The 14,741-nt window shown below is 31.3% G+C and overlaps 1 protein-coding gene across 31 annotated transcripts in view; it reads right to left on the bottom strand.

Annotated features, from left to right (window-relative positions):
* The window catches only part of LOC148622661 (dedicator of cytokinesis protein 1-like), a 64,632-nt gene that overhangs the window by 8,010 nt on the left and 41,881 nt on the right, over positions 1 to 14,741 (bottom strand). For all 31 annotated transcript variants that reach the window (XM_088572650.1, XM_088572641.1, XM_088572642.1 and 28 more), the window contains 16 exons: positions 14,461 to 14,532; positions 10,361 to 10,461; positions 9,627 to 9,712; positions 9,169 to 9,325; positions 8,238 to 8,369; positions 7,605 to 7,724; positions 7,319 to 7,408; positions 6,302 to 6,406; positions 6,041 to 6,127; positions 5,506 to 5,560; positions 4,793 to 4,874; positions 3,961 to 4,033; positions 3,431 to 3,517; positions 2,550 to 2,723; positions 1,770 to 1,982; positions 1,452 to 1,558 (listed from right to left, as the gene is read on the bottom strand). In XM_088572650.1, coding sequence (XP_088428776.1) covers positions 1,452 to 1,558; positions 1,770 to 1,982; positions 2,550 to 2,723; positions 3,431 to 3,517; positions 3,961 to 4,033; positions 4,793 to 4,874; positions 5,506 to 5,560; positions 6,041 to 6,127; positions 6,302 to 6,406; positions 7,319 to 7,408; positions 7,605 to 7,724; positions 8,238 to 8,369; positions 9,169 to 9,325; positions 9,627 to 9,712; positions 10,361 to 10,461; positions 14,461 to 14,532 — 1,741 coding nt within the window. The remainder of the gene's footprint in view (positions 1 to 1,451; positions 1,559 to 1,769; positions 1,983 to 2,549; positions 2,724 to 3,430; positions 3,518 to 3,960; positions 4,034 to 4,792; positions 4,875 to 5,505; positions 5,561 to 6,040; positions 6,128 to 6,301; positions 6,407 to 7,318; positions 7,409 to 7,604; positions 7,725 to 8,237; positions 8,370 to 9,168; positions 9,326 to 9,626; positions 9,713 to 10,360; positions 10,462 to 14,460; positions 14,533 to 14,741) is intronic.

Below are 14,741 nucleotides of genomic sequence, written 5' to 3'. Positions count from 1 at the left end.
TTCTATGGTTACATACACATATGTACATATCAATATCTTAACTTAGGCCTTTAGGCTAAATTGATTTATTTCACTTCTCAATACATTCAGTAAGTTATGTTTTGAATAATCATCAGATATCAATACAATGAAGTTACCATTAATAGAACTTCCTTAACATCATTACTTAACTAGAAAAAGTTAAACCAGTAATTATTTTGAAGCAGTAAATAATTTCTAACCAGACATCTACTACTCTATTCATACTATCAGTCATCTTAAGAGTTGAAAGACTATTGAACTTCTTATATGTCTCAATAAAAAAGGACTACACGTGACAATCTTTACCAAACCTGACTCATCCAATCCGTCTATCCCCTACAGCATACAAGTATTACATATTTTGCAGGTCATTTACAAAACACATGATCACCATATAAGTTGTGTATTGGTGTAACCACCACCATTAAAAAAGATATAGTCACTTAGAATGGTAAGCATTTATTTTTTTTCTTCAGTTTCAAAATAAAAGAATCAGTATTGTAAAAATCTGAATCTTTTGTACAATTGTAATGCTTTAAACAGCATCCATTTTGATCAAATGAAATTTAATTTCCTACATGGCATTTTGTATATAAATCTCAAAATATTCGTAGTTCACTTTAAATATCATAACAGAATGTAATATAAGATATCATACAAATCTTATCATACTATATCAATTTAACAGGATAAAGCTCATATAAAGCTGTTGTCTTTATAAATATTAAAAAATAAACCACTAAAATATCATTTCTATAGTTTATAGTCTAATTTCTTTGTACCAGAATTGGAATTCTACAAACTGAACAAAGAGTTTTTATGAGTGACCATGACAGGTAGAAACCTTTATTACTAGGGTTAAAGACTGGACACCAGGAAAATTCAATTTGTATATACCAGGCAAGAGGAAAGTAAAACACTGTTTTGTCCTTTGACAATATAAAATTCAGCTGTTAACATGCTGAACACATACAAATATTTACTAAAGTAAGACAACTGCATTTATTAACATATAGCTATGGACCTGAAGGCATGTACAATAAGAACATGTAGTGGTCAGTTTATTTCATTTCAGAGATGAATTAGTTTATATAAATTCAGCTCATATTTCCATACTGGGCTATTTCAGAACTATAAAATCTTTGGTAAAAATCACAAACTATTCTTGCAGTAGTTATATATACATGATTTTGTACCTAAACCTGCATTTAATGAGTATAAATACATAATTAATATTGGGAAAAAACAAGGGAGATCACTATACACCAAAACCTGGTTCACACCCTGAGGGTAAAAACAGAAAAAAAGAGAGAGGGTAACTTATACATCTTTATTAACAGTATTTCTTAATCATTTGTGAAAAAAAAACTTAAGTAGTCAAATTATTAAAATTTAAAGAAATTTATGTTGTTATAGCAAAAGCTACTCACTCATTTGGACTCTGTACTGATAGGAATGCCTCACTAACACGGCTCAGACTTACAGCAGACATAGATTTGTATCTTTTCAGAGTATTAACAGAAGAACTATCTGGTGGCTGGAAGAACAGACAACATTGATTGTGATAAAAAAAACAGATATATTATTTATATATCAAAAAGATGTTTGTTGATTTATGCCACCTTCAATCAAAGCTGAACTTCATACTTTATTTCTTATTACTTTAACTTTTTTACTTGATATTTATTACTGAAGAAGCCAAGCCTATATCTTCAACATCTTTATAATAAAGTGAATAAAATAATTACCTTCAAACTATATTCCTGCCTGATTTGAACACACATTTCTTCATACTTTTGTTCCAAGTGAGCATGGAAAGGTTTGAGATCTTCAGGTGCTTTACGTTTAAAAATATTCAATGCTTCTCGTAGTAACACCAACTGGTGTCGAGTGGAGTCTTTTAATTTTCTGACTAGTTTCCTATCTTCTGCAGAATCACCAAAATCATCATCATAGAATTTCTATAATAAAAAATGTTTCAATTCAATAATAATCATTAAAAACAATGATAGACTGGATAAGTTACATTTTTTACCACTATTTAAGTTTGTTTTTACCGTCAAATACCTATATTTTCCACTGTTCCATGAAATGTAAGAAAAAGATAATGAAAAATTTATTGAGGTATTATAATTAACCCAGTAGTTTCAGAGGAGAAGAGTTTTGAAAACTTGTTAACGTTGACAGCGGTGATGGCAATAGCTCACATGGCCTATGGCCTACTGAGTGGATAAAAAAAGGCCTGGTAATATGCATAACTATATATTGTGTCCTCTCTACCTACAAGGTTTCATGAAGTTTTTGAGAATCCCTTACACTTACAAAGATGTGAAGGACAGACAGACAGACAGGACATAAACAATTAATATCTCAACCAAAGTGAGGGGAGACAAAGTTGTAAACATCTATCTTTAAACAGAACAAATATGCAAAAGTCATCACTCATATTTTAAATTTTCAATTAAATCAACCTTTGACAAATACAATCTATTAAGCATGATAACTGTCCATGTACACTGTGTATTTACCTTATAATTGCTGATTCCACCATTGACAGAAGCATCTATTATTCCTTGTAGTAACATACTGAGATTCTGTACATTAGCATTAGGTTCAGCAATGTGATGTTCAACCTCCTTGTTTATCTTCCTGTTTGTATTGTCTAATGTATCAAATGCATTCTCTAATGGACTAACTCCATACTGAAATATCATAACAGCAACATTTTATTGATTTATCCTTCAACACAGGATTTCAATTATCAGACCATAAGGACTAACTTTATGTTGTCCAGAAATATTACTGGTGTTTAAAAGAAAGATTTTAATTATCAGAACATAAGGACTAACTCTACGGTTGTCCAGAAATATTACTGGTGTTTAAAAGAACAATTGCAAAAATTGTTCCACTTTTTATACAATTATATAAGGGTACATACTATTCTAAGAAAAGTGCTCAGATTGGTTGTTCTAATGAAAAACAGATGAATGAACGAAAAGACAGCGAAAATTTACTTTGATTCTAAAAAGACTAGTTTGTACATATTTTTTATATGCAGCTTATGTATTGCACAAAATGGTGATCATCATGGAGTAACATTTTGTTGTGAAGTAAAACTTATCTATGACATAGGAAATAAGAGTAAACAAGATTGTCATACTTCTAGGACGTTGGTCACATGCTTTTGAAAGTGTCACCACAGCTGTGATCTAAAGACCTTTAAAACATGTCATACCAGAATCCTATTTACCCCTTTAACAACAACAATAATAGTAAGTGAACAACAAATTGTCAAACACATCAATGTTCCGCACAACACATTTAATATCTTTACAAATCATGTATTTGATAGTTAACAAAACAGATTCCCTATTACATGATCAATATTTATGTGTTTGAGACAACTTACTGTATTAGATGTTGTCACTGGGAACCAACACAGAATGCCCGGAAATTCATGTGAAGTTACTAACTGGGTCCTCTCTAACCATAAAGACTGCAAAATTAAAACAATTTAATCCATCTAATAAAATAAAATCCTGTCATGGAAGACAATCTTTTTGTACTGAAATTATAACATATTTTACAGTATGAATACTATCAAATGGATAGAAGATACACAAAGATACTAGTAGTATTGATTTAAGATTGATTAAATGAATGTTTAATTGCAGATATTGAGCACTATAGAACATATTTTTTTTAATCAACCAAATAACCACCCCCCCCAAATTTTTACTACACACCAACACACTAAGCTTGGTACACAGTAGCAACTGCTAAGTTGACTACCATCCACTATTCAGTTTTGTCCTCTCAGCTAACTCATCTCATTATCTGCCTAACAAGATTTAACCTACATAAAGTGAAAATCTATAAAGATTGAAACCAAGCTTGAAATAAACTACCAGATATTCAGCACTAAATAAAACAACTTACTGTTATGTCACTACCACTTTCTTCCATTTTTCTTGAGAACTGGAATTTCTGTACCTCATTCTTGGCATAATACCTAGACAAAAAACATGTGTAATATTAAATTCATAATTACTATGCAAGTACTATTGTTCATCGGGTACCAATTTTCGTGGTTTTTGTGGGTAGGTCAAACCATGAAATCGGTTCCCAAACAAGTAGTAGATTCCCATTGATGTGTATACTGAAAACTTCAAAACCAGGAATTCAAAAATCCATGAACCTGTTTCTTCCCTGATCCACAAAAATTGGTATCCACAAATTTAAGTACTTTCACAATAATGCACAGAAAGTATTTTAATACTCAACGATACATTACATAGGTGAGACATTTCATAGGCACACCTTAATAGCACCAAATATTTAACAGCTGAGGCAAGTATGGACAAAACATTCAAATTTGATACAACTCTGAATTTGAAATGTGATTAAATTATAGACACATTATTTAAGATTCTTATCAGAAGGAAAGCCCTCAAAGAACTTTTAGTATTTAAATGTGAAAATTAGCAATTTATACAAAGTTGAAGAAAATGTCCCAAAAAAAATAACCCAAAAAAGTCACCAAAGAGGTTTCAGTTTGAAACAATATGTTCATTCACAGCATGCTAATACTGATAAACTGACACTTTTGGCATTTAGAAAAAAGTTAACACTGAGAACAGATGGACAAAAAGTGATGGGAATAGCTCACATGTACCTTCAGTTCAGGTGAGCTAATAACCTACACTAGAGTTTATAGGGACGAAGCATCAACACTATCATATTTATGTAGAGGGTCCATTGTTTGACTTACTGTTGGATTCTATCACTGACATGTTTATCACCAAACCTTCCCTGAAGGTCAAACACAGGGCTCACAGCATTTATCTGCAGGACTACTCAAGTTAAAGAAAAAACATAATATTATGATGAAAGTGAAATCAGTTTACTATATAGATAAAATTTACCACACTTTGAAGATTAAAAAAAAGGCCCACCATTTTATTATTTAGAACAGTATAAGGTTTAGATTGATTGATTGTGGTTTATTTATCATTGAACAACAAATGTTTCAAGCTTAATCAGGTCAAGAAGATGCTAAAACCAATTTGAAACAAAAAAATTAACTGGGGAATGTGGATAGGAAACATGGGAAAGCAAATTTTTGATTGGCATAAAAAAATGAAAGAAATTGGTAGGAGCAGAAAATTTTGTCATCTTCAGCAGCCACTCTGAAAGAAATCAACATGTTGGATGAATAAGGTGCACACAGCATGGTGCTCTACACACACATGGGCCTACCACAGTCTGAGACCAGGTTTTCTGGCTTGACAACTTTGATGCAAGGGCTACCCAATTCAACCATCTGGGATGCACAACCTTAAAAAGCTCTATGGACTGAGCATCTTGCCAGATGTTTAAGTACTCTTGGTTCTCTTATACAAGAAGCTGAGCTTCAGGCCTATTTTTTTATAACACTTGATTAGGCTAACTGACAATGGAGGAATTGTTACATAGAAAGGATACATTCTTTATCTGATTCCTTCATTTCATCTGATGGCGGCTGTAATGATCTCATCAGCTAAAATAATAACATTGCTCTTAACAAAAGTGTAAGGGCTACCATGGCAACAGCATAAACTTCAATTTTAAACATCATTGATGTGGGATTATCTTAATTCAAAAGTTTTTAATCATAAATCATTAAATCATTATAATTAATAAATTTGGACATTATCATCTAAATTTGGAGTTACACCTGTCAAGAGTTACAGATAAATTTCTTTGTTTTTCAAGATAACAAAATATATACAAGTACGTGCATACATACTATAAAATGTATTTCTAAAGTATATAATACTGAACTGTTCTAATGTTCTAGTGAAATTACTTGATCAGTTTCATTCCTGATTATGGGATATGTCTAGATGTTGTGGAGGTGCACAATTTTATTATTATGATTCACCATTAAGGTCATTTGATTTCATGATTGCTCAATTTAACATTCTCTCACACATGCATAATACTAATAAAATTAATTATATACAAAATATGAACTTACCTCTGCATTTGGAAACAGTGTCTGCATTCTTGCATTGAAATCTGGCAAACGTTCATAATCTTTACCTCTGTATATAAATACTTTGTTCTGGAAGTATCAAATACATATTAGTGTTTTCATTTTCAATTGAAGTTGTACCTAAACAAATGATCAAGACATAACAGGATTAAAAAAACCTTTAGTTTAAGGATTTAATACAAAAATAATAGGGCAAAAAGTAAACAAATAGTCCTTTAAAAATAGAAACTGTTATGTACTTACCTGTAGAAATGAAGGAAAACCCATACCAAAATATCCAACCCTAAAATACTCAGGATCAGGTCGTAGCTTAGATATTATATGACTGTACAGATCTGCTTGTCTCTTCTACAAAAGAATGTCAAAGATTTTATAAAATTTCTCAATAAATGATGAAAAGCAATACTAATGGGTTAGTCAAAAATAGAAATTAATCTATGGCATCAAGCATGAAAAGACTGCTATGCTTAGCCAACTGCCACAAACAAGAGCAAAAGCCCCATAAAATTTGTTGAATCCAAATTGTGGTGCAATCTGATCAACTACACACCTACGATAGTTTGAACAAAATCTGCTAAGCAGTTCCATGGAGTTGTGTCCATAAAGTGTGATGGACAGATAGACACACAGACACCAGTATTCCTATGTTCCCGACCAAAAAGGGGGGGGGGGTGAAATATACTAGGACAGACACGCAGTCACCAGTATTCCTATGTTCCCTACCAAAAAGGGGGGATGAAATATACTAGGACAGACACACAGACACCAGTATTCCTATGTTCCCTACCAAGTGGGGGTAATGAAATATACTAGTATCAAATGCTGTTAATTAAAAAAACAATACATGCAGCCATCAACCTTTATAAAGCCTATCATTTATATAAAGCCTTATTTTCTGCACAAAACACAATAAATATAGAGAAATAGTAATTGACTTTTTGAGATTTATGTTTGTGTTGCCAAACTAGCAGTGGTCAATTAATCGACTTTTCATGCAATTGTTGAAAAGAGGGTATATTTGTTTTATTTTTAAATATAACCTTCTATAGACAGTCATCACCTTAGGCCCTGATTAGTACCAAAGCTGAAAAATCGGACAAAATGTATTGATTGTGATCAGAAACATTAGTGAAAGGAAAGAAATGATGTAGTTGGTTTAAAACATATATTTTTTAGATTTTGTTTTTGAGTTAAATAATTATGAGAAAAATTCACATGAAGAATCAATATTTTCTAACTACAATAAACATCATGACTTACAAGTATAACACTCAGACGTTCATAATCATACAATTCTCCTTCATACAGCTGGGCTAACTCTTTACAGAGCTGAATACCTTTCTCCCACATCTGTATATGGAAACAGTACATAATATACAAAAATTCAGTCATGTCAAGATTTTTTTAGAGAAAAAAAAAAAACAATTGATATTTATGAAAGCTTTGAAAGCTTACAATCAAACAATTCCCTTTAAAGCTTGCAAAACATCTTTTAAAAGTCAAATTATTTCACATGAAATTTTTTTTTACAAAAATGATGATTTACCTTGCCCTTGTCAAAGAAGGAAATAATATCATAATATAACATTTCTTTGAGCTGTCTCTGTGTTTGAGCATCTGGATGCCAACTACACTGTAACATGGTTGGTAATGGCTCATCTGCCCACTGAAAATAAATGTTTTGAACATTACCCAATACAATATTTACTCTTCACAAGCTTTATATACCATTTTTGTGGTTGTACTAAAACAATACTTTTTTTGTTCCCCAAATCTTGTTTCAGACCATTGCTATATTCAGCCATGAAGACAAAGATCACAATTTCCAAAGACTAGACTTATACTACAACAACGGAGACAACTGCTATATTCAACAGTGAAATTACAGTTTCCAAAGACTAAACATTTGCTATATACTACAACAACGGAGACAACTGCTATATTCAGCAGTGAAATTATAGTTTCCAAAAACTAAACTTATACTACAACAACGGAGACAACTGCTATATTCAGCAGTGAAATTACAGTTTCCAAAGACTAAACTTATACTACAACAACAGAGACAACTGCTATATTCAGCAGTGAAATTACAGTTTCCAAAGACTTAACTTATACTACAACAAGGGAGACAACTGCTATATTCAGCAGTGAAATTACAGTTTTCAACGACTAAACTTACTTGTAACAAATTGACATGTAACATTAGAGTATAAGCTGCCTCTGTGAAGTTGTCACATTCAAGGTGAAGGTCACATAATTTATACAGATATCTTATGTACATTTCTTGTCTGTCTATATCATGGTAAAAATTCTACAAAAAACAAACATTCTTTTACTATCACCTTATCTATTGTATCTGGTACACAAAACTATTACATAAATGAATAGAACAAGTGAATTGACTTGATGTGCAGGCGGTGTTGCCATAGATGTCACAGAGGTACGAGTTCGAGTCCCGCGGAGGGAACGACAAAAATTTGCTTCGCAAATTTGACAGTTCTAACATCGTTGGGAATTTTTCAGACCCTTCTATAAGTTTATGTTATCTTCCCTGTATCAATTTGATCCGATGGAGCAGTGTAGAGAATAGAGTCGTCACATTCTGAGACGTTATATATATATATATATACTTTTTATCAATCTCTGTATCATTTCAATATATTTCTTTCATGTGATATTCAACATAAATTGTATATATTAGGTTGACCATTTTGATATATTCCAGACACTTTACAAGGAACAGGGTGTATCATTAAAGGTTTTCCTATTGCCAAAGACAAGTGAAACTACTATTTGGACAAGTTAAAGTTCACTTATATTTACCCAGTGGACAACTAAATCTTAAATATTTTTTAAATATGCATTTTTGAAATGACACCCTAGATTTTAATTTGGGCAAGTAGATTTTTCATCAACTTGCCCAAAAAGAAAGGATTGATAAAATTTGAGCTTCATACCCTGACTTCCATATTACTACTACTACAATGGAATGTTTAATGTCCGATACAGCAACTTTATCTTAAACCAGAAAAGAAATACATGTACCATACCACAAAGTCACTATATCATGTATATATTCCAAACAATGCAGGATTGTAAAGTAGACTTACCAACAAATTAACAATACAACTCATTCTGTGTTCTTTAATCTCATTCTGTATAATTCTCCTATATTCCAGTAATCTTTGTAGTAATTCCTTGATCACGTTAACAAATCTCAGACCTGATTCCATCAAAGCTGTATGCCCTTGACACAACTGAGACAATCTGTTAATAACAAATTACATTCAGAAAATGTTTCAGAACATAATGCAGTTGTATTTGAAGCCTTATACTTATATTGCCATACTTCACGGTTAAATTATAATTAACTTCCATTAAACCTTTAAATAAGATGTATGGTCAGGTGCATGGGAACTATATGCAGTTTAAAAGCATTGATACATGTATTACAACTATCAGGCAAATGCTTAATTTAGCCATGAAGACAATGATTGATACACATTATAGATTGTGCCTGACATTTATATTTCAATATAACAGCAATCAAAATGTAAACAAATCTTACATAGCAAATATCATCTCTTTGTAGTCTTCATCTCCACAGCCACCTTCTACCAAAGCATCTAACTTCATTATCAACTCATTCTCAACCTAAACAAATAAAAGTAAACAAACATATGTTTTTTTTTCATTACAGAAATATCAAATAAGTTCAAACTAATCATTTCTTTATTGTAATCAATAGAACCATTGAACCAATGAAAAGATTAATCATAATACTTTAAATGAATAAAGCTTGTTTTGTATGAAAAAATGAGAAAAATTCCTACATTATGAAGCATGTAAGTTAAAACTCAACAGGCATGACAATTAATTTACACATAAAGAAACATTCAAAACTAAACATAACTTACACTTTCTTTCAATACTAGTTATTTAAAAGAATCCATTATTAGCCCTCATGAAAAGTAATTTTGCTTGGAATGGCAGATAAAAATTTGTCAAATTCTGCAGGGTCAAGTCCCTTTTTATGATCTAGGTGGGCTGTATTGCCCATACCTGACTTACAGTGAATTGCAATAAAAACTTTCAATGAGAGGATGAAATAAATATTCTGAGTGCTTCATAATTCTTGCAATACATATAAATTGATGTGTTGAAGTAACTAAGGCTTGATAAGTTGCTGTTTCTAACAAGCTCACACCAATGAATGATAAAATCTATTTTATAATGACAAGAAATTCTTATAACAAGTTTCTAACATTAGGCACAAGTAACATGTTGTCATCTATTAATTACCTGATTAAAATTTCCTTTGATCTTGCCAGTTGAAGTATCAAGTTCATTGAATTCAAACTGCATCATATCGAAGAATATTGGTATTGTGGCTTTCCGTAATTCTGAATGAAAAACAAGGAAAACATGTGGGTACCAAAATCTAAAGCTAACACAGATATACTACTATCTAGTGAGTCTCAAAATACTGTACCATATACTACTGTCTAGTGAGTCATATCTCAAAATATTGTATCATATTCTACTGTCTAGTGAGTCTCAAAATATTGTACCATGTATAAAGTCTCATAAAAAGTCATTCAGAATTTAGGAAGAATAATCATTAACCAACCACCTGAATGCTTCATTAGAAAAGATTACTTTGGTACATTCTTTATCTCATTTCTGAGTGCTAAGTTAAAGAATCTTATTAATTGCCAATAAGCTTATAAATATCATGGTGACCAAGTTCAAAGTCCAGTTAAGCTTATAGTTCTATAACATAAAAACCACTTACTTTATGTTCATCTTTCATGATTCATTGGATATTTTCATTTTTTTATAGTCAAAACGCTTGCACATTGACTGCATACAAAAATGAAAATATCTTATTAAGTAGCAGTCTGATTAAGAATCATGCAATTTTCACTGCATGTGATTAATTTATGTCAGATATTTGATCGAAATTGACTTTCAATCAGTTAGATATAATGGAAAAACAATAAATAAAAAAAAAACGGAAAATATTTTGAGCTAGCTTTCAGGAACTTCAAGCATTCTTTAATTGGTTATTTCAATTTGTCTATATCTTGTATGTTCAGGTATTCCATGAAGCCATGAAGGAGAATTGGATATATGAATGATTGAATCTTGGTGTGTTAATTTGTTGTTCTGGTTTATTTTTTGTATTTGTGAAAACAAGGATTAAAGAATAGACAATGATTTGAAAATTGTATCCTTTACGAATTAATCTATTAAGGGCCAATGGATTTTGTTTAAAAGAATGTGCTACATAGACTATATATATATCCATAAAAAAACTAGCTGAGCAACACCAGTTTTAATTAAGAATCTGCATGTGCTATTATAGTTTTGTGTCAAACTTATGAAACAGTGAAAAAAATAAATATTATAGAAGTTTGTGAAATCGGTACCCCTTGGCGCAAAAGCCTTTTTTGCGAACAATCTGTTGTGTTCATTTATCTGACACATTGTGACAAATACAAGCAAAAAAGAGGGGGGTGATTCGAGAATATCACCACCTAGGGATGGAAACTTCACAATAGGAAAATCAAAATCATCTCATTTGTTATAATCTTTGTATGTTAGATCTAAAGGTAATACTTGTACCCTAATCAAAATGAAACATATTTAAACAGCATTCAAAAGCCAATTTATTTCTGATGTTTTTTTTTCCAATTTCTTGAAAACAAAAACTTGTTAACTGACATGTTATTTATATGATAAACACATTACAAAGAATTAGGTTATTGTGACCTATATTTTCCACTTGAACAAATCAGTTAAGTTTCAGACATGAAATACAATTGATACCTGATCAGTTAATAGACCTTAGATATCAAAACTCAATAAGTATAAAAGGTAGAATCATATAACCAAAGTTAAATACTGATGCATCAAAAATAGTGAATCAACATCCAGGCACAAGTGAAGTATCTGCAACCTATGACTGACATTTCATTGACTATGTTTAAGTTGACTTCTGACCTCATGTATGGGCAATAATAACTAGAAGGATGGTGTAACCTTGTACATTATCTTGTATAAAGCAGTTCAAATTTCCTTTATGTGCCACTGCGATATGAAATGTGTAATTGCAAGTTGACAAAACTATACGACAAACACGATGACTTATCATTCAGTATTGTCAACTTTCCTTTCATCTGAGGCAACATCCCTTCAGCACCTGAGTATAAAGTTTTCATATCACAACTCATATGTTATGCCAGAGCTTCCTGTAACTATGCAGACTTTTCGTATTGCCCTACACTTCTTACAATTAGGCCTCTGGAACAGGGTTATGTTGCTGCAAGATTGAAGTCATCACTACAGAAGTTTTATGGTCATCATCATGAACTAATGGATCGTTACAGTGTAACCACCATGAAAACTGATATATTCAATGTGTCATAGTTTTCCTTTTCTCTTTGTCAACCCCAGACTTGACTTTTTTATGAGCAACTCAGCAGGTGTTTCCAGAAAAGCAGAGGATGCATACCGTACTGGTGCACCTGGTCCATACTGCCAGTTTTCAGTGGAGTCTGTGTTGCTCATTTACTTTTGTTACATTATATGTATTATTTTTATTATTTTATGTTCTTTGTTGTGTGTGTGTCTTTTCCATGTCTAGTCTTTGTCCCTGTATTACATTCTTTAAATTTCCGCTAGAAATTTGGTTCCCTTGATTACTCTTACCCATGTTTGGTTTATTTATATTTTCTAGACAGCTTCAAGTGACAGATGTATGCTAACAGGGTAGTAAATAAACAATTGTTATTTTTATCAGTTTGTAATATTTCTATGATATATTTATAAATATTTTTTTTTATTGTTTTTATTTAATATTTCTGGCACCAGACTCCATGTTAAGTAAGTCACAAGATTGTGACATTGTGTTTAAACAACTAAATTTTAGAAAATTTTGAAATGCTCTATAAACAAGAATCTAAATGATCATGTTTATAAGAGTAATTAAGGGAACCAAGATTCTTGCGGAAATCAAAAGAATGTAATTCAGGGACATCTGGATTCGAAGATGTGCATTTGAGTAAAACATGAGCTCAAAAATTGGAAATGGGATATATGTCAAGAGAAGAAAAAACCAATACAAGAAATATATCTCTTGGGACTACCTGAATTTTTCTCAATATACAGAATTTAATTAAAAAAAATTATGTATCAGTCGCAGGACCTATGTTCTAATTAACACTAAGTCACATATTTTTGAATGTTATTTGACCTTGGGTTCAAAGATCAAGGTCGAAGGTCATCTACTATAGAACATTACACTTTGCCTTGATGTGATTTGTTTTCATACCAAATTTCTAATATTTTTAAAGTAAAAAGACAAAAATGTTATGGCCCAGACAAAATTTTGTATGGTATTCTGCCAAAAATGTGTATGTTATTTGACCTTGGGGTCAGAGGCCAAGGTCAAAAGTCATCCTCTCAAAATCATTACACTCTGCCTTGGTGTGATATACTTACAAAATATAAGATATGAAAGTAAAGACAAAAATGTTATGGCCCAGAATATTGTATATCATTTGTCCTTTAGGCCAAAGATCATTGATTCAAGATAAATACACTCTGCCTTGATGGGATATACCTACATACCAAATATCAGATACCTAAGAAAAAAGACAAAGAAGTTAAGGCCCAGACAAAATTTGTATGTTATTTGACCTTGAGGTTAAAGGTCAAAGTCAAAGGTCACAAACTCTGGTACACGCTATCCCACTTGAAATGGACATACCAACATATCAAATATTAGAAGTCTGTGTCAAAAGACAAAAAAGTTATGGTCTGGACATATTTTGTATGAAAAGCTTGAAGAAGAAGAAAAGTCTTAATGGGGGGGGGTTGCTCATTTCGGGTCCAGATGATCAAAAAACAAAGACAGGTTACATATTATTATTTTTTGATACCTGCAACCATGCATGTATTTTTTCTTGTCTTGCCAAAACTGGTCTCAACATAAATTATTTAAACATAATACAAAATGACCAAATTTATGAAATTTGGTCGCTATAGAAACCAGATTTAAACAATCAGATTGTTTTGTACTTTATTGTAAATTGTTTTACTCAAGACATATTTCGCTAATGTAATTATGTATTTTGACAAATTTCCACCATTTGATACAAAAAAAAACCTCTTTTCAAATAGTGACATTTCCGTGATTTTAAGGCCCAAAATCGGTGGATGTTAAGGAGTGGCCATTGCTATGGTAAAGGTGAAAATGTTTATCATTTTTTTATTTTTTTTTTATTGTTTTTCCATTATATCTGACAGAAAATCAATTTTGTTCATATTCCTGACATCAATAAATCACCCACTGCATGATTCTTAGGTGGACTGCTACTTAAAAAGATAGACCATACCTTGCTCTGGTATCAAAGTCATTTCCAAGATTGGTCCAACCATACTAGGGACAAAATAAACCCTGTGATGACCTAGAAAAAGAAAATGTCATAGTCAGACAACCTGTAATTACTATACAAAAAATTCTTCTCTTGAACTATTTCTTGGTGGAGGATAAACAATTCAAAATATATTTAATGAAACAATTTAACCAAGTGCATTAAAGGTAACATCAATCACATTTTACTACTTTCAGTATCTAACAGTATCTTAGAATAAAATGGATATCTGATAAGATTTA

Source organism: Perna viridis, chromosome 3 (genome assembly GCF_037379345.1).
Source record: "Perna viridis isolate PV_CMFRI_1.1 ecotype Kerala chromosome 3, ASM3737934v1, whole genome shotgun sequence".
NCBI classification, from domain to species: domain Eukaryota; kingdom Metazoa; phylum Mollusca; class Bivalvia; order Mytilida; family Mytilidae; genus Perna; species Perna viridis.
This window is presented reverse-complemented; position numbering and strand designations above follow the sequence as displayed.